Below are 24,079 nucleotides of genomic sequence, written 5' to 3'. Positions count from 1 at the left end.
CCTAATGAGTTCATGGTCCTTATCTTGCCCAGACTACAACGTTCATTTTGGTCTTAACTTTTTTCTCTAAATTGTTCCTAACTTCTAGGCTAAGATGAAACTTCAAAACATTCCTAGGCAAAGTAGTCACATACTTAGTCCTGACTCCTAATCACTTCAAAACTTCTGTGTTTTATATCCCTGACTGCTTGCTCTATCCATAGTGATACTCCTCTTCTTTGTAGTTTGTAGACCATTATCATGACTTTACCTATCCAAACTTTCTCTTATTTAATTTCAGTTCTTCCAACCTTCACCGTAAGCCACATTTTTGAAACTTCTAGCTGTTGCTACAGGCTCTTTTCAGTTAGTCTGTGTATTCCTTGAAAAGCAAGAGCATGTTCTTTACTTCAGCCTAAGTTCTTATTAGCACTGACTAGAATTGGATTAGATGTTATGTAGAAGTTATTTCTATGTAAAAACTTCTCTCTGATAACTACTTTACAGTAGGATAGAGTTAATTCATTTTTGAATTTTAATCCAATCCAGTATGCAGATCTTTTTCTACAGACTTTTTTTTTTTTCTTTCTGGTTACTCTCTATCCTGAATGTGCTCTCTTGACTGTTTGTTTCTAGGTGTAAAAACTTGTACTTCTTTCTTTTCCCTGCACCATTTCTCCAGTCTATCAAGATCCCTCTGAAATACAACCCTGGTTCCCAAAGAGCTTGCAGGCACTGCATCCTAAACATCTGTGCATTTAATAAGCATACTTCATGTTCAGTATTTTCATTAACCACTTGGTCAGGCCTGAGACAGATCCCAGTGTAATCCTGCTCAATTTATCTTTAAAATTGAACAATGAGATCATGATAATTAACTTTTATGGTTTTGCATACCTAGTTACCCCTAAACCAAGTTTTTCTACTTCACTTCTAAGATAGTAAATGAATTAATATATAACGTATCAATTGCGTCTCCTCATAGAATATTTAAGCCTTTCATGGATGTTAAAATATGATTTGCTCTAAACAAATATATACTGTCTATTATTTATCTCTTATATGTTCCCACATTTCCCTGAACTTACCGCTTAATTCCTTTTGCTTTTTGAGATAAACACTTTCCTTAATTTTTTTTACAACACCCTGTATTCTATGAGTTCTCAAATATAATTGTTATGGCTTGTAGATTTCTTTAGCCAGTATTACAATTATCATAGCATGAATTTCCCTAATCTGCAATGATGTAAAAATATCAATTCTGACCTGAGTTTTTATTGAGTTGCATTGATGTTACCTGTTTTAGCTGTACACAGATGTCCTTTCTGGGAGCAGTAAGGCAAAAGAAGGCATTTTCAGTAACATCTGTTAGCAGCTATTCCTCTCCATTGTGAGTCCTTAGCCTTTCCCTTAATTGTCTCTAGAATATTTTCTTGTCATTCTCTCTAGTTTGTTTGGCATATACCTCTCTGATTATTGTGCCAACAGTGTCATCCTAATTTTGGTGCCCAAGTTAGTAATTGAACATAGTTTTATATTCTGTTCTTTGCATGAGTATTTCCCTGAGTGAAGTCTTTGTGCTTTAGACAGATGTCTTAATGTATTTTCTCTTTAAGTGGTACAGAATGTACTTCTGCCCTCTTTTTCACTAAAGAAATGTCCACTTCTTATCTCCTTTTCCCCATGAAGTTGTTTCTCATGGGCTCCTTCCTTCAAATTCTGAATACACTCCAGTCAGCTGTATTTCTTCTGTGATCTCTCTTCATCATTGTCTCAGAATCATAATAAACTCAGTTACAACTCCCCAGGCATGGCCTGCAGCGCTTAAAAAGGTTACCCAGTGGGGCTGTGGAAACTCAGACCTTGGAGTTTTCGCATCTCATCTAGACAAAACCATGGCTGACCTGATCTAGTGGTGTTGGCACCAGTCCCACTTCAATGTGAAGGCTGGACTAGATGTTTTCCAGATCTCTCTTCCAATCAATCTCTCTAGGTTTTTATCCCATGATCCACCTTTTTTAATTTGCTTCCATTTTTACATTCTCAGCTACCTCTTCTCTGTTGGTTAGGATCAAATCTAGATCTCCTTCCTTTCACAGAAGAGTTATCAGAAAAGTTTTACTGAGTTGAACCTAGTCTTTCTTGTCAGAAGATATCCAAGTAGTAAATATGCAACTGTCACCAAGCCCTATGAGTTAGATGATTCTGCTAGTTGCTCATAGAAGTAATTATTTACCTCTTTTGGTGGTAATTAGTAAGAGCCCCTTGTGTCAGCTACAGACTCATTGCAGCAGAGAATCTGAACTACGTGCTAATTGACATTGGTAGGGCTTTGTTTCTGTGTTGAAGCAAGATGGTAGAAACATACCGTACAACTGTCATGCCAGTCTATGTGATCTTGGCTATGAACAGAGCCAGCTCAGTTTAGAGAGAATTTCACAGATAAGCAATGGTGAAATTGTGCTGTAGAGAAAGTTTCTCTTTAACCATTTTATAAAATAGTTCTGGTGTATGCCAATACACCATTACAATGTGATTCTAGCTTTTTTTTAAAAAAAAAAAAAAAACCTTCCACTCCTACCTACATCATCTGTTATCCATAAAATCTGAACTGAGCTCACCTGATTTTAAGTACTTCAAAGACCCCAGAACAGGTGTAGTAAAGGCCATTTATATGTTTGTCATCCAAATTGTTGTTCAGGAAGCACTCCTTTCCAGTAAGGAATGCTTACGGTAATACAGGTCCTAACTTACGTTCCTCAGAGAAATGCCTATAGTTATGTGGGATGAATCATATAAAAATGTTTCATACTTTTATTCTAAACAACATGTTTGTGTTATTCCCACCAGCTGGGCAGTTGACCTTAGTGAGATATGTTTTGGCAGTGAAGCCTGCTCTGTATTTATCAATACAATTATTTCAGTTCCTGCAAAACTATTATTTTTATTTACTACTCACTTTATGTATTAGCCACTGAAAAGAATGTTTCTGGAAGACCAGACTGTATTAAAACTCAAAATATATATTTAAAAAAAAAAAAATCTGACAAGAATAATTCCCGGATGCAATGTAGTATTTCTGGAGTCCACCCAAACAGAAGAAAAGTTTTGCTAATAAGGTTTTTCTCACAGGGGAAAGCAAAAGTTCTTTTCTGTTGGGTGTTTTTTTTTGTTTGTTTTTTTTTTTTTTTTCCGTTTCGTGCTGCTGTTTGGCATTCGGATGTCCATTATATTGTCTGATTAGCCACTTGACATGGTGTACTAACAAAACAATGCCCGGAATGGGCAGAAAAATTAATGTGCTGATCAACTCTGTTAACTCTGTACAGCCAAGAAAAAAAATGCGTGTGGATAAAAAGCTTTATAAACGTTGAATCAGCTTTACAAGAATACACTTCAGCAGCAGATCATTACTGACTATGTAACTAGTTTCACAGCTGCCCAGCTTTACAGTGTCATAATAATTATTGCTCAGTAACCGTGAGCAAGCATTCAGTTCTCCAGAAGGAAATGGTCTCTCTTGCATGTTACTGTGCAAGACACACACAATAATTATTAAAAAAAAAAAAAAAAGGCATGCCATTTTCCTTAGAAAGGAAAGTAGCTTGTACTTGAGTAATAAATGTGATAAGCTGTATTTTGCTTTACAGAATATTCAGAAAAGATTCTGCTTCCTAACCTGTGATGCAGCTAGCTACCTGGGAGACAACCTGCGAGGAATAGGCTCCAAGTTTGTGAGGTCTTCTCAGATGTTAACAACATGCTCGGAATGTCCTACCCTGTTTGTAGATGCAGAAACAGTGAGTATATTCCTTTCAAAAGGCACGTACTGCATGGCAGTGTGATATTTCACTGACAGTTTTACATCAGGGCAACTCCTGAACAGATACATCAAGAAGGTGCCCACCTCCCGTCTCTAATTTTTATGTCTTATTCTTAATCAAATTTCCACTAATTTTTCATATTATTTCATTAGGTAAGTATTGACAGATGAGCAATAGGATGTGTTGAGCCTGCCTGCCAAAAAGTTGTATAAAACAAGTGTCTGCTCTACAAACAAAAAAGGAGAAGCTATTTTTTACATACTTCAGCATGGAAGATGAAAATATGTTTAGTGGCTTCATTTAAGTCAACTGTGATGTGAGCTGGATGATAATATATATATATATATATATATATTTATATATTAGGAAATGAGGTGGCCCTTCTTATTGTTTCATTCTGGCCCATGTTTGTCCAAAAGCTTAATGACCGTGTGGCCTCACAGAGGAGCATTGAGGTAGGAACTTCTAAAGTCTAATCTTGGGTCTGCTTTTGGCCCGCAGTTGTGACCATGAAGAGCTGCAACTCACACCATTAGAGAGCTATGGAGATTAACTAATTAAGCTTTGAGCAGTATTTATTTTAGGGAAGTCTTTTGCCAAGTTGTTAAACACAGAAAATGATTTCATGTGCAAATTATTATAGGTGCACCTGTTTCTATTGGGCTCTTGGTATAGTATTCTTTTTGGCATAAATATAAAATCAAGCAGTTTCCAGTGTAAATATCTGTAAATCTAAGTATTATTTTGCAAAATATTTTCTCTGATATATTTTCTATTCTGTCAGTATTTTTAAACTTTTACAGTGACATTTACTAGCCTTTTTGATTTCATTTCTCCAGCTTCTCTCTTGTGGCCTTCTTGAAAAGCTGAAGTTCAGTGTCCTAGAACTGCAAGAATACCTGGACACATACAACAACAGGAAAGAAGCAACACTCTCGGTATGCTAGATTCTGCCATGTTCTTGTTTTTGTATGCGTGTATACTTGTACTGTGTCAGGAGACTGAAGATAATGTCAAATCTACTTAAATTAACATTCAGTAAATGTTTCAGATACTAGATTCATTAAATGTTTTTTCCTGAACATATGAACCAGAATTAAATATATATATATATATATTGTACCTCTGCATTTTAGAAACATTGGTATCTTTAATACTCTTGGGCTTTCCTTTCTCCTATTTAACAATTAATTAATTTGTTTTCTTGTTTTATGCAATTCAAATACTAATAAAAACCAAAAATACATCCTTTTAATTTTAATTAGAGTCAAAGCAAATTGTGTGAATAAAAATTACAATAATCAAATTTTGTTTACATTCCATGCTGTGAAAAAAAAATACTGTTTACCTTTCTGCAAATCAAGCTATAGGCCTTATACATATCTTCTTTCATTCTTTTTTTGAAAACAGTGGCTTGCAAACTGCAAAGCAACATTTGCTGGGGGCTCACGAGATGGAGTTATTACCTGCCAGCCAGGGGACTCAGAAGAGAAGGTAATGAGTGAGGAGGAGTATTTTGCTCCTCTTAAGTCATGTGCTATATAGCCCGTTCTTAGACCCACAAGACCCACAACTTCCTCCTCATCTCTCTGCTGGGCTTGGGTATAATCCCATTTTCACACTCAGGACTCAAAGGTATTCAGAGCTAACCCTGCCTGAGTTGTGTGTGTGGTCCCTTTTAGAAAGGTATTGCATGAAAACTCAATTTCCCACACACAGTGTCTCTGAAAATCATTCCTGATGTATTGTGCTTCCACATTATGCCCATTTTATCTACAGATGTTACAGACTTGATCTGCTAAACAGCAAGACCTGTCTAGTTGAAACCCACTTAGATTCTCAGTTATGAAATACTGACTGTAAAATGGCCAGTGAAATTATTTATATATCCATAAGCACATGTATTTAGTATATTGATTCCAGTTAAGAAATCAATCTTTTCAGAGATTATCACCATCAGCTGGCATCCCTGTGATTTAATATACTAAGTATAGGAAACAGCTGGTATCTTAATGGCATAGAATAAGTTAGGAACTGTTTTGTGGGAATTTTTTTTTCTTCTTGGAGGAAAAAGAATGAAGGATTGGAAAGAGAGAAGGCTAGGGAGTTAGCCAAAATCAGGAAGCAACAACAACATGTAGGAAAAAGTTACATCTCCTCTTTCCATGTATTTTATCTTACAAAAGATAATAGTGACATTTCAGAACTTGCCTGTTGTATCTTTTTTTTCTTTTTTGAAAGACCTTCTTTTATGGTCATGTTCGTTTTGGTTTGCTTGTCTTCTCCCCCAGTTCATTTTACTTTCTTCTGTTTTTATCTTAAGTTCTCTTTCCCGTCTCTACGTGTGTGTCTTCTTGTGTTTGCTCTCACTTGTGTTTGGGGGTTTGTTTTTTCTTCATTTTGTTTTGTGCCTTCTCAATAATCCCATATCCTTGCCACCCCTGCTTTTTGGCTTCCTTGACCCTATTAGCAAATCTGATTTGTTAATAAATCCTCTGGCTATAATCACAGGTGTTGGGAAAACTGTTTAATCTTCCTGCATCTGGCACTGGCAACAGCAAAAGTTACACACCTCTTCCAATGCATTTAAATGAGATACTGTCCCATTGTTGTGGTGTACAGGGAGGTTACGAGTGAGCTGTTCTTAAATCTAAGAAAGAAGGGCTTAGAACCCAGGCTATTTAACTTGTGTTTTGAAAAAATAGAGCAAAGAGAAAGCTGAGGAGAAGGAATAAACTATGAACTGAGCTAATATATAAATGGCCTAAAGGCCTCTAAAAGTTAATAAATATGCTCCATTTGTGTTTTATTATCTTTTTGAAATTAGATGTTCTTTGTTTCAGAATTAAATGTGAAACAAGGATCTGCATTCTTACTTTATCAAGCAGACTGAAGAAAACTAGTTTCTCACTCCTACAGGAATCCCTGATCTATCCCCAGCAATGTTCTTTCAGACCAAAGTGCATTGTTCCTTGGAAGTTGATGGAATAGTAGGTCTTTGATAACAGGCATATTTATTTTCCTCTCCTTCTCGTTCAGCTGTCAATTGAAACAGCTCTTTCCAGGGGAACTGTGGAACTCATACATAATAATCCATTCTGTTTACTCAACGAAAGAGTAATGGGAGGGAGAGTCCAGGGAAACTGGGGAAATGTCATTAGAAAGGGAAAAGGAAAAGTGATTCCTAGACTGGCAAATACTTGTTTTCACACCTTTCCTCTCCTCTTCTCCCTCAGCCTGGAAGACCAAAGAATCTAGCAATTGTAGGACAAAAATGTGCCTTACAGTGGTAACTGTGAGGGAACCTGCCTAAACTGTTACACTTATGGTTAGGCTAAGGCCTGAAATCCTGCATAAAATTTCTGGCATAAAAAAGACACCTAGCTAAAACACAAAAACAGGTTGCCTCTGAAAAGGTTCAGAAATAATTGTATGACAGAGCAATACCTTGTCCTATGGAGGACAGCAATCTGTGATTCTCAGAACCCACTGCCACTGTGTAAAAAGCTGGAGGTGAAAATAATCCACTCTGCTCATGAGACAGACATCGGACCAGGTTCAGTGTTGCCAAGAAGGGTTGCGTCACGGATGACTTAAATGGAGCTATTCCTGCCTATGAGGGTGGTTAGCTTGGCGTCAGTTTCTCTAATCAGATTTTATTTCTAAATAATTGCATGTGATTTGTTGACCATTGTTTCTGTTACTGAAAATGGGCAAAGGCAAAAATTGCTTATTCTGACATTGAAGAAGCTTTAAATAGAAGTTGTCTAGGTCAGCTGCTCGAGCTAGCAAGTTTTCTGAAATTGGGTAATAGCTGAATGTCCCAGAATGTCTTTCCACCCCTTATTCTTGCAGCAGACTGCATGATTTGTAGGTCTTTGATTTGTAAGCTTTGATGCTACATTGAATCATTTGATGCTGCAGAGACTCAAGGACATAGGAGGCAATTTATAGACAAAGATAACTGCATATACTGTTTTGCTGTCTCTTCAGGTGTAACAGATGAGTAAAGCTATCAGTGCATTCTTGAACCCTACCAATCGAAGGTTTTTTTTTTAATCTAGTCAAAGACTGATTTTATGAGTTTTTGGTTTGGGTTCTTTTTTTTTTCTCATAAGGAGATACATGGAAGATCCTATTTTTCTTGTCATTTAGTACTAGCTAATTCAAGTAAGTATTTGTCTCCTAATGAGGCATACAGCTTTTTCAGTGAGTCCAAAGGCAGTATACACCTTTCTTAAACCATGCTCATCCCAAAGAACACAAGCTACTGAGGGTGAGTTTTACCAAGTCACACTGCTAGTGGATATTTAAAATATACCACACCCCTTAAAAAGCTTTGCTGGAAAAATTCAGAATGTACCTGTTGTTATGGGTTTCTCTGTGGCTAAAGTTCACTGCCTCTGGGCCACCAACAAGGCTGGAGGTCTACTTCTTGCACCGTAGTAATCTGGAGTTAAACTGAGTCATGGTAGAACTCAAGGCATGGTGAGTCTCACTATTAAATTAGAAGTTCTTAATAATTTTTTCTGTAGTATCTGACTAACATTGGACATATCCATGGACTGACAATGAGCTCAATTTGGCTCTTGCAGGCAGATTTGCTAGAGGACCACAGCTGGGTTTTAGCTTTCTCCTGACAGAACAGTTTAATTTCAAGAAGAGTGGATATTTAAGAATGCAGCAACATATGCTGTATCTCTCTTTTTGTCTCTGATACATATACCCACTTTCCTAGGTTGTGGGGAAAATCTTTCATCTGCTGCAGTATCAAGTCAAATAGAATACCTCAATAAAATGCACTTTCATTTAAAAACCCTTGCACACAGCAATTATTTTGTTATGGTGGGACTCTCCTGTGTCATTAAATGACTGAAGACTGTGTTGCCATCAAAGTTTCAGTATCTTAAGAAATAGTTGTGTAACTCTCATCTCTTTTTAGTATGTAAAAGTGTTTCCTTGAGAAAAAGCAAGAAGGCTGGTGACCTAAAGATTAGTATTTTGCTATCTTCTTGCTTTGCTAATATTACAGAACAGTAATGCTCTGTCTCAATAGAAAGATAAATCAGTGCTACTGTTGAGAACACTGGGGGTGTTTCTTAGGTGTAGCATTTGCTAGCTACATTCAGTAGCATTCAGCATAACATTCAGTATTTTCAGCTGCCAAAAACTCTAATTGTGTAGGGTCATAGTTCCCTTAATGTAGGCAGTAAACTAGAGATGGAGGAGAAGAGTGAAGGCTAGGAACATTCTGCATGAACCCTTGCTACCGGAGACTTAAAGATATGTCATTTAGTCCAAAAATTAGTCCAAAAATTTTCTCAACTTCCAAGGAATATTTCATTTTATGCTGAAAGAGAGAGGAAGACGAGTTGCAATCATGAAATTGCAGAACCATGTTGAGTTGACCATCAGTAGTTTAGGGAGATTTTGTAGTATTGAAAGATCAGTATACTTTCTTCCACTGAAAAAGGAGGGATTTTTATGTACGGTGAAATCCCAGTTCCCTTTTCCCCTTTTCCCACATCCTCTCTTTTTTTTTTTTCTTCCCTGTTTTGGAAGCAGTAAAAAAATGAGAGTTGTTTTCTGGGGAAAAAATGACCATGGAATTCACTTATTTTCTGGTTTTCTTCTTCTTTAAAGTAAATTCCATGGCAAGTTAGAAATTATATGTGGATTCCAGTATTTTTGAAAGTCCAGGTGTAAATTGTTGGTATGTTAAAATTCAGAGGAGCATGCAAGTGAGAGGCAAACAAGATTTGAAAAACAGAAATCAGCATATCTGTGAATTTACTACAGTACAATGATCTGCCTGCTCTTGTCTTCTTATCTTAAACTTGGCTTTACAAAACTTAATTTACATAAACTGCATGGAAGCCAAGATATAAAGGAAGGTTTTTATAAGAATAGTAAATTCTCTTGAAGTTAAAAAAAAAAAAATTCAACCAGTGTTAAAGCCATAAAAGTAAACGTTATGGGACCTAAAGCTTTGTATGCCGTGGTTTCACTGATGGGTAGTACAGGGAAAATACTTTTCATACATTCTTTAGTCGTAAGGCCCATGGAAAGAAGCCAGACCGCAAGGCGTTGCTTGGCTATACCAAGTTAGCATTACTTGACATTTCTGTGTTTGCTGCCTTTGTATCAAAGGTAAGGTAAATCATTTTAATAAGAATTTCAAATGTTTATGAACATTGTGCGCATATGCGCTGACGTCAGGCTGTAACTGGGCAGATGTCATTGCAGTCTGTTAGTTACAATACTGACATAATTCCATTCATCTAAAATGTCATGAGAAGATAATATATATAAATAATAAGGAAAGCTGCTTGAGAAGTGCACAGAATGCAACTGTTAGTTCTTGGTAAATGAAGAGGAACACTTATTTTTTTTGAGGAGAGAAGTTTATTCCTGAGACGTTAGTCCCTAATCTTTGAAATGCTAATGTGGGTAAATTAGAATTTTTATTGCTATTAAAACAAGAATTACCCTGACATTTTAATAGTTCCAGAATTACAAATCAGTGAATCATTACTGGTGAGAGGAGGGAATACAAATCTGAACATGTGGCACTGCCATGTAGTCAAACCAAACTGGCATTTTCCATAGATTTTTTTTCATATGGTTGTCATAAGTTATATGTGAAATATTTCCATTGTAGCATGCCAAATAATAACTGCAGCAGTCACAAAGCTTATCCTGTAAATTTCATCAGACTTACTACATTCAAAAGTAGAAGTATTAATAAATAACGTAATATTTATACAAGACAAATTTAAGTTCTGTTAATCACTAGAAAACTCTGCATAATGCTTTGAGCACTTTGCTGTATGAGTTCTTTTTAACAATAAGGAAAGCAAATTTTAAATAAAAGTATTATTTCAAGACTTTTCTAACACAATTTCATCGTAAGGTCCTGAGCTACTGAGTGGGAGGGATACATCAAAATTAACAAATGTGAACATCCAACTGAGGATATTTAGATTGTAATTTACAGTTAGAATTAAGAGCTTGATTTTATTGAGTGCTGTGCATGTTGTATGTTGTATGTGATATTTCCAACCAGTTACCAGGTTGAGGCAAGCATTGCTAATACTGCTGACAAATTATGCTATTAAAGATGGGCTGTGCTTCCTATTGCATGCATTACACTGACACTATACTTTCTTTCCTTTCCTTTTCTCCTGTGCCATGCTTGCTGTGTAGCAAATGGAATCTCTTGCAGTAAGTTGAAGTTCTTTCATATTCTTTGTCCATCCGCAGATGGACTAATACACCCCAATTTTACTGGTTTACTTCTAAGCATGTTTTCCTTTTTTGCTACAGTTTTCCCGTAGAATATGTGGTTCTACATGCAGTGACTAAAATAATTTACTAAGGTGTGTTCTGTGAAATCTAGAAAATACTTTGCCTAAATTCTGACACTTTCATATGCTGTTTAAAATTGTCATTTACATAATTTTTCAAAAATCAAGCCTTTGAATGAAATAATATGCTGGAGTGGAAGACCAGTTAATTGTTATATTAAAATTCATATTTTTTTTATTTGTCTCAATGAAAAACTACAATTTATAGTTGACAGTTGTTTAAAATTGTTTTTGCTTATACGTTGATGAATACTTTCACTATTCTTGATTACTAATCCTTACTCAGGAAGAAAAAGTATTTTTGCTTGATGTAGTGACTAAGAACTGACTGAGTCAAACTTGAATGCTCAATTCAGCCTTAGTTTGTCTTAATGCAGGTTAGCAGCCAGAAGGGTAACACTGAATTATTGTGCCCCAAGGACTAAAAAATGGTGTGTTACATGCTAAGCTGTCACAAAATATATATATATATATTTTAGTGCTATACCATGTCCTAGTTTTCAGTTAATCTTTAACTCCCTAACAACTTGAAGTATACGTGTGTTTAACTGCTAATTAGCACTACCAGCTCTCCAAAATTTGGGTAGGATGAATTTGATCCCAACTGGATATCCTCGAGGTGTGTCCCTGCTACTGAACCAGGACCAGGGAGCGAGCGTGCCTCCCCGTGACGGCATTACCGGTGTACTGCTGGCACCTTCTGTGGCTGGGGAGTCAGCCAGTCTCTAACATGCCTGAGCATGGTTCAAGAGAAGCCAGAAGCCAGAGCCTTTTCCAGGAGGTTCTTCAGATAATCAGTCTTCATCGTAGGAGGAGGAAGGTTCAAAACATAGATGCAAACTTGGCAGTTCTGTGTGGCCTCAATTACAGAGGATGGTCACCGAGCAAGTTGATTTGTCAAGTCCCTCATGCCCTTCCTCGTCATTCTTTTCACCACGGGGAGATTTAGTCTATGCCTGTAACTAGACTATGCCTGTCCTAGCAGGTCACCCAAGTGCTCCCTTCCATTTTCCCCACTGTGGATGTGGCTGGCCAGGTTGCCCCCACCATCACCCGGTGCTCTCCTCCTGCTCCCACTCCTCCATCAACCTCCCACAGGATGGGGTTCAGAGGGAGAATAGCTCTGCCGGGTTTTGGCAGTGCCCTTGGTTGACTGTTCATGGCCAGGTAGCCTGACGAACAAAGGTGAGGTCTTCCAAATAACATCTCTTTTGACCTCAACCCTTGGGCTTTTCTGGCTTGTAAAGAAACTTTGAGAACTGGAACGCTAAGGATATGGTGCTGATTTTGGCTTATTAATGGGAGCCCTGCCACTTACATATTGAAACAGAGGTAAACAAACAGGTCAAATTAATGCGAGCTTTTTTCTTAGTATTTGTGCTGGCATTTGCACTGACCCCGATTCAGCAAACAGCCAAAATATATGCTCGTGGCCAAGCATGTGTCAAGTGCATTAAGAAAGCAAAGTCATTAATAGCATCTTTATTATTTTTTTCCCCACCATGTTTGGCATGAACCTCTGCTATAATTCCTCCAAGCAAATGGAAAGATCACTGAGCTCACACTTGTCTTCTCTACAGGCACAGTGACCAAATCAAATGTGATTTGAAGTCTGTAAGTCTTTCCTGCTGAAGTGACAGGAAGCTTCTTGGCTTGTACTTGCAGATTTTTTACTTCTGTAATTTGCCAAAGATTAAATATTCCTCCCTTCCCCACCAAGATCCATCTGTGGAACTGCAAGATTCCTCCTCCTGATGACACACAGATACCAGGACCATTAGCATATTAACTTGGTGTCTCTGGCACACATGCCCATTTCATGTTACTTTGATGTGTCTGACACTTTTTGTGTGGTGCTGCACATCACTCCGGAAGAAACAAGTTAGTATTCATGTAAGAGTATCTACTTAGCTGGGAGAATAAATTATAGAAGCCAGATGTCCTCTTACACATGAAACTCAGTCCATCTGTTGTATGGTTTCATTAAGATGGTGGGAAACCCATGAGCTGGTATTTCCTCCATCCTGGCTGGTTTTATTTGCCTCCCTTCTCCTCTCAGAGGAGTAGGCAGGAGCCTTGACTCTATTGGACAACCACTTCATTGCTTCTGTCTTGGCTTTCCATCCACTCAGAAGAGGTCTTTGACAATTTCTGATTGTTTTTAAAGAGTTTTAACTTCTATATGGCAAAGTCACTTCTCCCATATTCTGCCTGTGCTTTCCAGCTGCAGTGGGGTCAGTAAAGCTAACCTATATAAACTGCTTGGAGATTGGGGCTGATGTGTGCTACATGAGAGCTAGCAATTATAATTTTAATTGTCAATGTCTTTTATGATTTACCAGCAGAAGAACGAGCATTACTTGCTTTCTGAAGTAGTACATGACTGTACTTTAGTAAAATAATGTGTTTTTTTTTTGAAGAATTAAACTATCTCAAATGTGTTTTACTGGTTATTAGAAACTATCCCAGCTTATTGATCTTAATTAATTCTTCTATAAATCTCTCCTTAGCAATTGGAACTGTGTCAGAGATTATATAAGCTCCACTTCCAGCTGCTGTTGCTTTTTCAGTCCTACTGTAAACTTATCGGACAAGTGCATGAAGTCAGTTCCATGCCAGAGGTATGTAGCAAACACTACGAACTCCTATACTAAAAATCACTCCTTATTTTCATGTTCTTACTCTTCTCTCCATGGACTTGCACCCAAGACTACACAATTTCACCCTGAACATGAGTCTGCAGACAAAATACTTCAATATAACCAACAGCCTTATTAAGGATTAGTTGAGATCCAGTATTTTTTGTAATTGGCTGTACTTTCAGAGACTGGTTTCTTCTGTAGAGTCTTCAAAAGTCTTTTCAGTCAGTGGTAATTAACTAGAATGATATATGGAATCTTAACTTTGCTCACACACTTTACAGTTAAGGGAGTGCTCACACGGTGTAAACATCTGCAAGTGAGTTTGGTTTGGTTTTGTTTTTATTGAGGTTTTAATATTATGGGGATATGAGGTTTCTTGACACATACAGAAAATTTCCCTTTCCTAGATCATGACTGACTTTATTGGGATTTTTGGAGCCATATAGACCGGGAGTACTTGTTAGCATGACAATATTAAAATAATGTGGTAAATTAATAAGGATGCAGAATTGAGTTTTTTTTCTGGAGTTATTTATTTGTAATCTCCAGCCATATAAACTGTCTCCATTGCATGTATGTTGTACTAGAAACGTCTGCAGCAGTTCTAAATGTTTATGCATCCTCTTGTACCTGTGGAAACTAGGTGTTTAGTAAAGAACTGTTTTATATTTTGACTGCAAGTGTAACTCCTGATCCTGTTCAGTGGATAAACAAAATGAAATCATTTAAATGCTTCCTAAGAGTGCTAAAAGTATTTTTAAAATCTAATTAACAAAATCCTATAATTTCATAAGTCTTTTTAATTCTGACATTTTTACAGGGATTCTTTAAGTATTTTTGACACAATGCCCTATCTCTTTTGACCCAAATAGCTTTCTGGTTTTAGATACATCTACGTATCTTACACAAAGAAACACTTCACAAGAATACTGTTAGTCAAATTTATTGCCAGCAACTGCATAAAATATATACTGCTTTGAAATACCTTTGAGGTGATCACTTCAAGTTGAACAATCATCACTTAAAGAAAGATAGTAACATAACTTGCCATTCCATATATTTTTTCCTCCTGGTGAAATGTATAGATTTTAAACTATTGAGAAGAAGTTATTGCACTTTGCTTGTTGCTGTAAAACAAAATGTCAAGCTATGAAGTACACCTTATGATGGATTCTGGCGTTTTATAGATTCTCTAGTAAATGGAGATGGTTTGTTTCATTAGATGTGGTATAGCAGTACAAAGAGCTTGAATATTTATTGTGTCTTAAGAAAATGTTCTGCAGTCTGTATTGTAATGTGACCAGGCTGCTTCTATCTTCTAAGAGAAGTGTTAGAGTAGCCTAAATTTTAGAAATGTTGTGTGTTCTTTATTAGCGGGTTGATTTCTGTAGCTGTTTAACAGATGACTTTTTTAGATTACTTGTTATAAATGATGCAGCCTATAGAAATGTAGAGCAACAATAGGAGAAATAGCTGTTTCATTATATGAAAACAGTAGCAGAAATAAAATACAAAAGATTATTCAGGTGCGCTCTTGAATGTTAGTAAGCCAAAAGATTAAAGAAAGCTCAATGCATTTTAAAGCTACGCAACAAAAAACTACAGAAATCTGTAGTCTGTGTTCCCTTATACTGAGCACAGAGATCAAGAAATGTCCTTGTATTGAAATGAGGTCTTTTCCGTAATGTGTACATCTAAGGTGCTAATAAGAACAGACCCGAAATAACTACTCTCTTTGGTGCCTACCAAAATACCCATCTCATAATCTTCTCATTGGAACAGCTGTTAAATATGTCAAGAGAACTGAGCGAGTTGAAGAAAAATCTTAAGGATGCTACTGCCGCAATTGCAGCTGAGCCTCTGAATGTGGAATCTGAGCCCACATTCAATTCTACAGAAGCAGCTATTCAGTCCATGCTGGAGTGTCTGAAAAACAATGAACTTGTTAAAGCCGTCCGACAGATACGAGAATGCAGGCAAGTTTTACTACATGGTTCCTGATAGAATTCCGGGTTGTTAGAAAAGCATGCATTCATTATCCTTCTAACTGTACTAAATGTAATGTGCTGAGTCACTGTAATTTATTTTATCTTTTTCAACAAGGTACGTGGGGCACTGATATTATTAACTTTTGTGGGGGTGCACCACAATTAACAATATCAAATGGGTAATGCAAACACGGATGCTTACCACAATGAAGATGTTTAATTGCATAGCACAGATGACAAGTACTTCTGTGAGGCTCTTAAGAATCTTTCTATAGAGCCAACTCCTTAGCAAGTGTGTGTCACTGGCATCAGCTAACATTCAGCCCAGTTTCACTTCGCTTACTTGAATTAGTTTTCTTAAGCTTTTTTGTTGTTGTTTTTCAGAAAACAGGAATTTGCTTTTATGTGATTTCAGTGTTTGATATCACTAACAAATGAGTTGCATAAAACAGGGAGTTATTTTGGCTTGTAAATATGTGCACCTCCATTCTCCTTTTAGAGATCTCCATCACCTGGTTTCAATCTGTGCTAATACTCTATAATGATGCACTCTCTTCCTCTTTGATTGCAGGATTTTGTGGCCCAATGATATCTTTGGAAGTAGCTCTGATGATGAAGTCCAGACACTACTGAACATTTACTTCCGACACCAAACCTTGGGTCAGACGGGCACCTATGCACTGGTGGGCTCCAACCAGAGCCTGACTGAAATCTGCACCAAATTAATGGAACTGAATATCGAGATCCGCGACATGATTCGCAGAGCCCAGAGTTACCGGGTCATCAATACTTTTCTTCCAGACTCCAGCGTTTCCGGCACAAGTCTCTGACAGGACTCTCGTGTCCTCTTTCAAGCTGGGAGTGCTGCCCTGCTGGAGTGAGGTGGCTCAATGTCTTCTCAGCCTTACAAAGGTTTGGTCAAACTGTACTCACTCTTGTTACATTTAGGATTTCTTCTAAAAAGATATGGGCTGAACTTCAAATGTGTAGCAATACTGTAAGGACAAAGGTAGCATAGAGCATCCAGGACAACATCCTTTGTTCTCTGTTGCACAAAAAATCAGTTAGCATTTCACTGAGCAACTGCAACTCACTACTGAAGAAGTGACTTCCATTGCATACCAAAGCCTACTACACTGAACAATACTTCCTTTATAGCAAATTAATTTTAGGTTGGCAGAAGTGCAATGTTTCCTTCACGAAATAATATTTTTTGTTAAAAAGAAAAAAAAAAACTTGTACATTTTTTCCTTTTTTCCTCTTATTTGGTTGAGTGAAAGATGGGCAGAATGAAGCTGGCCACAGAATCTCGCAAACTTGTTGGTCAAAAGCTGAGAGCCTGTGTATATGAAACAAATTGTAAATGGACTACAATTTAATGTACACTGTAATTTGAATATTATTACTGTATCTTAAAACAACGAGCTGCTATGAAGTACATTTCCTAATGTTACTAGGCTACTGTCTCTGAAGGTACTGGATCATATTGCAGAGGTCTGTTCTTAGGCCCACAAGTATCATGAACGGTCTTGGTAGATTTTCTTTTTTTTTTTTTCTTAAAGGATCTTGATGGCTTTTTACTAGAGGGTTGCTTTTATGAATATATTTATATTAAGGGATGGTTGATCTAATTTAACTTGCCATTTTGTAGGAGAAAGTCCCATCACAGAGTCAAATCTTTTGAACTGTTATGCATGCATATTTTTATTTAATATAAATTTTGAGTATAAAAAGTAAAAATATTAACGTGAAATGCAAGTTCTCATGTTAAGCTTCTTTAAAGAGATGTCCTATTTTATTTGTAATGTATATATATGTCATAACTGTTCTTTTTCTTACATTTAACTGCTGTCCAGTGTTAAATGTATGCATGTAAATCTGTTGCACATCTGAGACACTTTTATTCTGACAACTATGTAACTTATTCACTCTGTAAATACACTTACCGTTTTTGTGAAGTAACTTTGGTTGATATTTGGATCAGTACATCCATTTAAAATATAGAAGTCATATAATCACAACGGAGTATGTGCTAGTTGTGAAAACTGTGTTCTTATCTGAATCTGTACAGCTGCCAAGGGTATGGGTGATACGCAGCCCCCAGAAGTCCCCTTTTTCATGGCGTATGGTGAATTTGTTCGTTAAAGAGACCGGTGAGAAGTGTAAGGATTATTTTCTTTCAGTCAGACTCAACCCAGAAGAGCACGTTGACTAAAGCAGTTTATTGACTGGGTACCGGGGTTGAGGGGGCAGAAATCCCAGTTGCAGGCTTATTTCTATTAAAAATATCAATAATGGACCTATTAGTTCCAGAGTTAGTTTTCAGTCATTTTGTTTGTTTTCTAATGCTATAGGTAAAAGAAAATCTGTCCACCCTGCACTATCAGCCTAGGTTCTGGGAATGCAGTAAAGCCCTCTCTCCTTTATCCCTTTTTCAGCTTGCTTGCACAATTTCAAGTGGATCCTCATAACCACTTGTACTGATGCATAAAAGGTGTGGAACTCAGGGAGCACTGCAGCCCCATTGTAGTTGCAGGACAAAATAAACACAGGGCAAATCCTTTCCAAAAGAGATGCTATTTATCACTGAGTTCTAAGGAGTGAACTAATTCACGATGGTTAGAGAAGTCTTCAAACATCAGTTACATATTTCCATTTCTGGAAGCTATGCAGAACTGCAGCTGGGGTGGTCTGCAAAACTTGTAGTGGTTGGTAAAAGTTTTGAATGGCTCTGTCACTTTGCAAAGTCATGAGTATTTTACAGATTGCAGGAAAATTCACGTTTAAGGGGACAACAGGAAGTCATCCAGGCTCCTTGAAGTAGGGGCAGCCATGAGATTATATCAGGTTACTCAGGCCTTCATTCAGCTGAGTCTTGAAAACCCTCAAAGATGGACAGTGCACAGCCACGCTGAAGAGCTGGGCTCCATCCTTCCTCAGTAATAACCACCTCATGAGTACTCATAAGCTACTACTGGGTCTCACTGAAGTCTTTGTTTCTTCACACCAAACAAGCCTGATTGCTTCAGCCTCCCCTGCACACAGCAAATGCTCTAACCCTGCGACCAGCTTGCTGACCTCCACTGAACACGACAGCTAGTCAACATCCTTCGCATATTAAGAGCCCAAAACCGGATACGATAACGACAAAAGATGTGCTCTAGTGAGTGCTAACATGGTCAGTCCCTTCCCCAGCTTTACTGGCTCTGCTTCTGCTAATACAAGCCAGGATAGTGTTGCTGCCCTCTGCTGGCTCACGCCCACCTCATTGGAATTTCTTCTTGTCCCTCCTAAATATCACAAGGTTGCCGTCAGCCCATTCAGCTGAGATGCCTCTAAATGGCAGCACTGTTCTCAGCTGCTTTGGCTGGTTCCCTCAGCTTGGTGGCATCTGCAGATTTCCAAGTGCATGCTGTTGCCTCTTTCATGTCACTGAAGTGGAGCAGGACAGGTCCCAGGACATACCCACTGTGGTACCCCACTTGTTACTGGCCTGCAGGTAGAACAGAATCCGTTACCCTGTACAAGATGATTCAATTAATCCTGCACAGAGATGGGAACAAAACTTCTGAGGTTCTTGCCAACCTAAATTTTCCTGTGATGCTTCACATTTACAACAGGGGCCGTGATGCAGCAATCTGACTTTCCTTGCATCATTTCTAGGCTCAAGGAAGAAGAGGAATTATATTCCTGTTGAAGCCTCCCTAAAGCCCTGGGACAACATGAACTGTAGTAACACCTCACTGTGCTTCTATGGAGGAGCTGTTTTGAGCAGGATTCTGACTACATGTTGTCTCCCTGAAAGCTGGTTCAGTTATTTGCTTCTTACATTTGAGATGCCTTACAAGGCTAGGAAGGCATCTGTCTCAGCTTTTATTCTCATGGGCAGGCACTGGGAGCTATTTTAGTAATATTAGACATCACCTCTACTGAATTTATTATACTACATCCCAGGTAACTCAGCTCAAAAGGCTTGAGATGTTAGCTTACACTTCTCCCTCCTACCTTACAGACATGAATCAAAGACCAAATGCCAGAATAAACAAACTGGTGTTTGATTTTTAAATATACATGTGGCAGGGAAGATAGCAGTATGAGCTCTAACAAACACATGCAAATACATTTACCACAGACTTTATGCATCAGAGCATCATTTGCATCTTCCACACTAGTTCAGTTTGAGTGAAGGGAGAAGTTATCTAAAAGTAGACTGAAAGCAAAGCCTATTTTCTTTGAGTGAACAGGTTCCATTTCCTTACATACATACTTCTTTCATTACAGCAAGAGGAAACTAATGGGTAATAAACTAGTGCAAACTTTTATTGAATTTAATTAACATATATAATAGTTAAATATTTTATAAATACAAAAGTCCTTATCCATTGTCCAATGCCAGGTCAAAAGCCTAAGGTCAAAACATTGCAAGGAGACTGACAAAGTGCAAGTGCAAAATAGGGCACACAGATCAGACAATGTATTTGAAGCTGTAAGTGTTATCACAGGACAGCCTCTTGCCTCTGCAGCGGCCACACAGTTCTTGGCGATGAGGTCTCTTGAGATCAATGTGCCTTTTCTTCTGAGGGCAGGAGCAACGAGTCTTCGAACAGGTCTTAGGAAAGACAGTAGTAGTAGATCAAAGGAGCGTGCTTTACTTTAGACTGACATTTGTTTTCCCTTAATCATAGGATCATACTTAAGCTGATATGCTTAAACAGAGCTTTTGTGGTTAACAAGAAAAAAAGCTGTAAGAGCCTTCTCACCTAGAAATACTAGTCAAAACCCTGTCTATCTTGCATGTGGCAAGACAGGATGGTGTAGGAAGAGGAAACTATTCACATAAGCCTCTACAAGATGGAGGCCTACGGTATTACACCATTCCCAAATAAGGTTTCTAGTACTTCAAGTTCTCTTCCAGACAAAGTCAGTAAAAAAAAATAAATAAGCAACTGTAAACTATTAGAGTTCATGACAAACTCAAGCAGTGTTACCATAATACAGAGATCTGTAACCTACCTGGCACTGGATTGCTTCCACACGATAGGGATTGAAGGCCTTTTGGCATTTGCGACAGAACTGTTTGAAGTACACCTAAGAAAACCAAGTTCTCGGTCACTACTGAGACTTGCTCAGGATGTTGAATATGGCTGTCCTAAGTTTGTGCCAAAAACATGACTTCTCAGATTTCACATTGTACTTACAAGCATCAGGAGCAAGAAAAGACTTGCTGTTACACATTAATTACCTTGTTACTTCCAGAAATGCACCACACATAAGCACTCTCCCATCTGGTCTTGCAGTCTTTACAGTGGAAATAGCCGTACTTCTGCTCCAAGAACTGCAGGGAGATAAGGGGTCACTCAGCAGCCCCCATGCCACCCAGCCCAGCTCCCCTCACACCAGCACCCGCCTCTGCAGCTGAGGGGCTCAGACTCAGAGGGAAGGGAGGCTGTGAGGGGGGCAGACCCAAGAGAGAGGCTGGGGTGGGCACCACTGCGCCCTGCACACCTGGAAGGCCGCCCGGCGACCAGGGGCTGCAGCCTCTTCCCGTGGCGCCTTTGACTGCCCCTCGGTCGGTGGAGCTGCCTGGCCGTCCTGCTGCTCCCTGCCACCATCCTCTGCCTTCTGCTCCTCAGGGGCAACCGCAGCTACCTCATGCTTCTCATGGGACCCCGCAGACTCGGGCAGGGTGAAGAGGCGGCGGTCCAGCACAGGTGAATAGAGAGCCATGTGCCCACGGGCACGGAGGCCAGCAGGGCTGAGGGGGCGGCCAGTGGGCAGCGTGCGAGGCCCAAGCGAGCACTGCACAGCAGCATCGGCCCGGGGGTTCACCTGCACCCCAATCTCCCTGGTGTTGGCCCGGCGGAGCCGTGGGGTCAGCCCTGGGCTCACCTGTGACAGCAGGGCCTTCAGGTGGGCCCGGCGGTAGCTGTCCAGGTATTCAGAGGGCAGCGGGGTCGGGGGCCCCCCGAAGAAGGGACCAAGCCCGGTGCTCTTGCTTTGCTTCCAGCTGGGCTGCTTCAGCACTGGGTCCCCACCACGGCCCGGTGTCAGGCCACCCCTAAAGCTCTGGTAGGTGCTGAATGGTGGGTAGACAAAGCCCTCCATGGGTGCACCTGCAAAGAAGTCAGTTCTAGGAACAGCTCCCAGCCCTGCCTTTATCTCGTCTTGGAGAGCTGGTGTTAATTGCTGCTGATTGATGGGGAAATTGGGCCCAGCTGGCTGGGGCTGATTGCAAGGGAAGAGCTGCCAGGCCTGCTGTCCCCTCTGCTCTCTGATTGTCCCTGGCTGTGAAGCTGCTGCTCCAGCCATGGGTTTCCCTCTTGTACCTAATTTGCGGTATAGAGCTCGCCTGCCGTTTTGCCAAGGGTACACGGCCCAACCTGCTCTGCTTCTGGAGGCTTCACCGGTGGCTTTGTGTAGGAAATGCTGCTTCAGGGTTAGACGTGATGATGCATCCTGGGCCCTGTAAATCCTCATTTACTCGGGAAGCTGCGAGTCAATGAAGGTCTCTGCGGAGCTGTGTGATCAGAAAGCTGCACCAGCCCACCAGACCCTGCGGAGACTGAACAGGCGTAATTCAGGCATAGCTGGGGCAAACAGAGCTGTGACGGTGACAGAAAGTCTGCTTGCTGGCCATTCCCTCTGTTAAAGGTCTTAAAAAAAAAGAAAAGGGGTCTGGGAAACTAACAAAGCCCAGGTAAACTGGGTAAACCACAAACAGCCGAGCAAATAATGCGGGCCGTTAATCTTTTAAAAGAAGTCGTTGTCATTGCTAAAAGTTCAGAACACCCCCATTACCTACGGATTGCCCCCATATACAGCTTTTCTATCAACTGTGTTGTTTTAGAAAAAGATGGGGTATACTTCAGTTCCTGCAAAACTCCAGAGGGAAAACAGTTACAGCAGGAAAAGTGGCTTAATATCTGTGTAATAAAATAAATTAGAGCAATACAAGTATTTACATATTAGACGAATAGTCCTTTGGTAATTACACCACTTTATTTACGTCAATTCTAAGGTAACATAATTAACATTATTAAATCATGTAAACAGCGCATGTGAATCTTTAGAGACTAAAGAATCCCCAAATCGTTGGACTTGCTGTGATGCTAAATATTTTCTTTGCATGACTCTTCACCATCTTAAAAGTGTAGCATTGTAAAGTCCAATGGGCCAGCAAAGGAGAGGCTAGAGAGGAACTGGTCGGGACAACGCCTTTAAAATTTCACACTATATCTGAGAAAGATCCTTTCAAGTGTCTGAATTCTTGATAGAAAACAACATTTTTACAGAACAATAAAGGATTAAGATTCAGGAAAAGCACACTCATAGTTAAAAACAAGATGGGTCAAGGTTGCATGCTATGTTTGGGTTTTCAAAGTACTGTCCATATCAACTCAATGAAAAAAAAAAAAATAGACTGTGCTCTCACCTAAAACAATGGTAAGCATCTTCTACAATGCCATAGGAAGAAGTTACTGCACCTCCACAGGGCTCTGCAGGATTAAAGGAAACTGAATAAGTTTGCTGGAAGGAGAAAGGACACAGAAGAACAATTGTGTGGAGAGAATCTGAAGAAGGTGACACATGAGTAAGGAGGCATGATAAAAATGTAAAATAATGACTGGTATGGATAGGTAAGTAGAAGCCCTTTTATAACACAAGAGCAGGTGGACATGCAGCTAGACTGAACGATAGCTAACCGAAAATTGGCCATTGGAAGAACCTTCCACCCAGTTTGAAGTTATTTTATGGACTCCTTGCTGAGGCCAAGAAGGTATCAAGGGTCAAAATGGGAATGGGCATGTATCCAGAGGATAACAGTATTTTATACTAGCCATACTAACAACAACATCTATAATAAACTTCATGTTTTGAGGCCTACAAAAGCACCTAACTAAAAGGATTGGGTTGAGATCCTCCCAGGCAATGATGATTTGTGGAAGAACTCTACAACTCAAAGCAAATGAGTTGTATGTGGTTTATTTCAGTGCTAGGCGCATGCGGAATAGCTCCCAAAGGCATGCATGCCCCAACGCAGCAACTCGCCTTGGTTATATGCAGCGAAGAGTTACATATGCATGAAGTTTCCCAATATGCCTATACATATGCATAACCTATCCCTGCTTTGTTTTAAAATTAGCTCCAAGAAGTCATTTCCATAAACTCCTCCTATCTGCGCTTGCACAGTGCCTTCTGGTGGTGGTCGTCTGAGGGATGGAGATGAAGGCTGATACCTCCTCTTCATCACCACTAGTGGACCCCCTGCCTTTGTAGAC

At 39.2% G+C, this 24,079-nt stretch overlaps 2 protein-coding genes across 12 annotated transcripts in view; one reads left to right on the top strand and one right to left on the bottom strand.

Annotated features, from left to right (window-relative positions):
- The window catches only part of FRY (FRY microtubule binding protein), a 235,655-nt gene extending 217,827 nt beyond the window's left edge, over positions 1-17,828 (top strand). For 9 of the 11 annotated variants that reach the window (XM_035324770.1, XM_035324776.1, XM_035324719.1 and 6 more), the window contains 7 exons: positions 3,630-3,779; positions 4,643-4,741; positions 5,214-5,297; positions 11,010-11,027; positions 13,681-13,791; positions 15,595-15,788; positions 16,372-17,828. In XM_035324770.1, coding sequence (XP_035180661.1) covers positions 3,630-3,779; positions 4,643-4,741; positions 5,214-5,297; positions 11,010-11,027; positions 13,681-13,791; positions 15,595-15,788; positions 16,372-16,630 — 915 coding nt within the window. In that variant the 3' untranslated portion in view covers positions 16,631-17,828. The remainder of the gene's footprint in view (positions 1-3,629; positions 3,780-4,642; positions 4,742-5,213; positions 5,298-11,009; positions 11,028-13,680; positions 13,792-15,594; positions 15,789-16,371) is intronic. The other 2 variants (XM_035324727.1, XM_035324762.1) reach the window with 1 other exon arrangement.
- Positions 17,829-19,719: 1,891 nt separating this feature from the next.
- ZAR1L (zygote arrest 1 like) lies at positions 19,720-22,311 on the bottom strand. Its single transcript, XM_035324840.1, has 4 exons — positions 21,306-22,311; positions 21,043-21,135; positions 20,814-20,888; positions 19,720-20,409 (listed from the first exon to the last, which is right to left on the bottom strand). Exons 1-4 carry the CDS (start codon positions 22,275-22,277, stop codon positions 20,266-20,268), a joined length of 1,284 nt encoding a protein of 427 aa, XP_035180731.1. The 5' UTR covers positions 22,278-22,311; the 3' UTR covers positions 19,720-20,265.
- Between the last annotated feature and the right edge of the window lie 1,768 nt (positions 22,312-24,079).

This window comes from Oxyura jamaicensis, chromosome 1 (genome assembly GCF_011077185.1).
Source record: "Oxyura jamaicensis isolate SHBP4307 breed ruddy duck chromosome 1, BPBGC_Ojam_1.0, whole genome shotgun sequence".
In the NCBI taxonomy this organism is placed as follows: Eukaryota; Metazoa; Chordata; class Aves; order Anseriformes; family Anatidae; genus Oxyura; species Oxyura jamaicensis.
The sequence above is the reverse complement of the archived record's forward strand: the minus strand, read 5'-3'. Positions and strand labels throughout refer to the sequence as shown.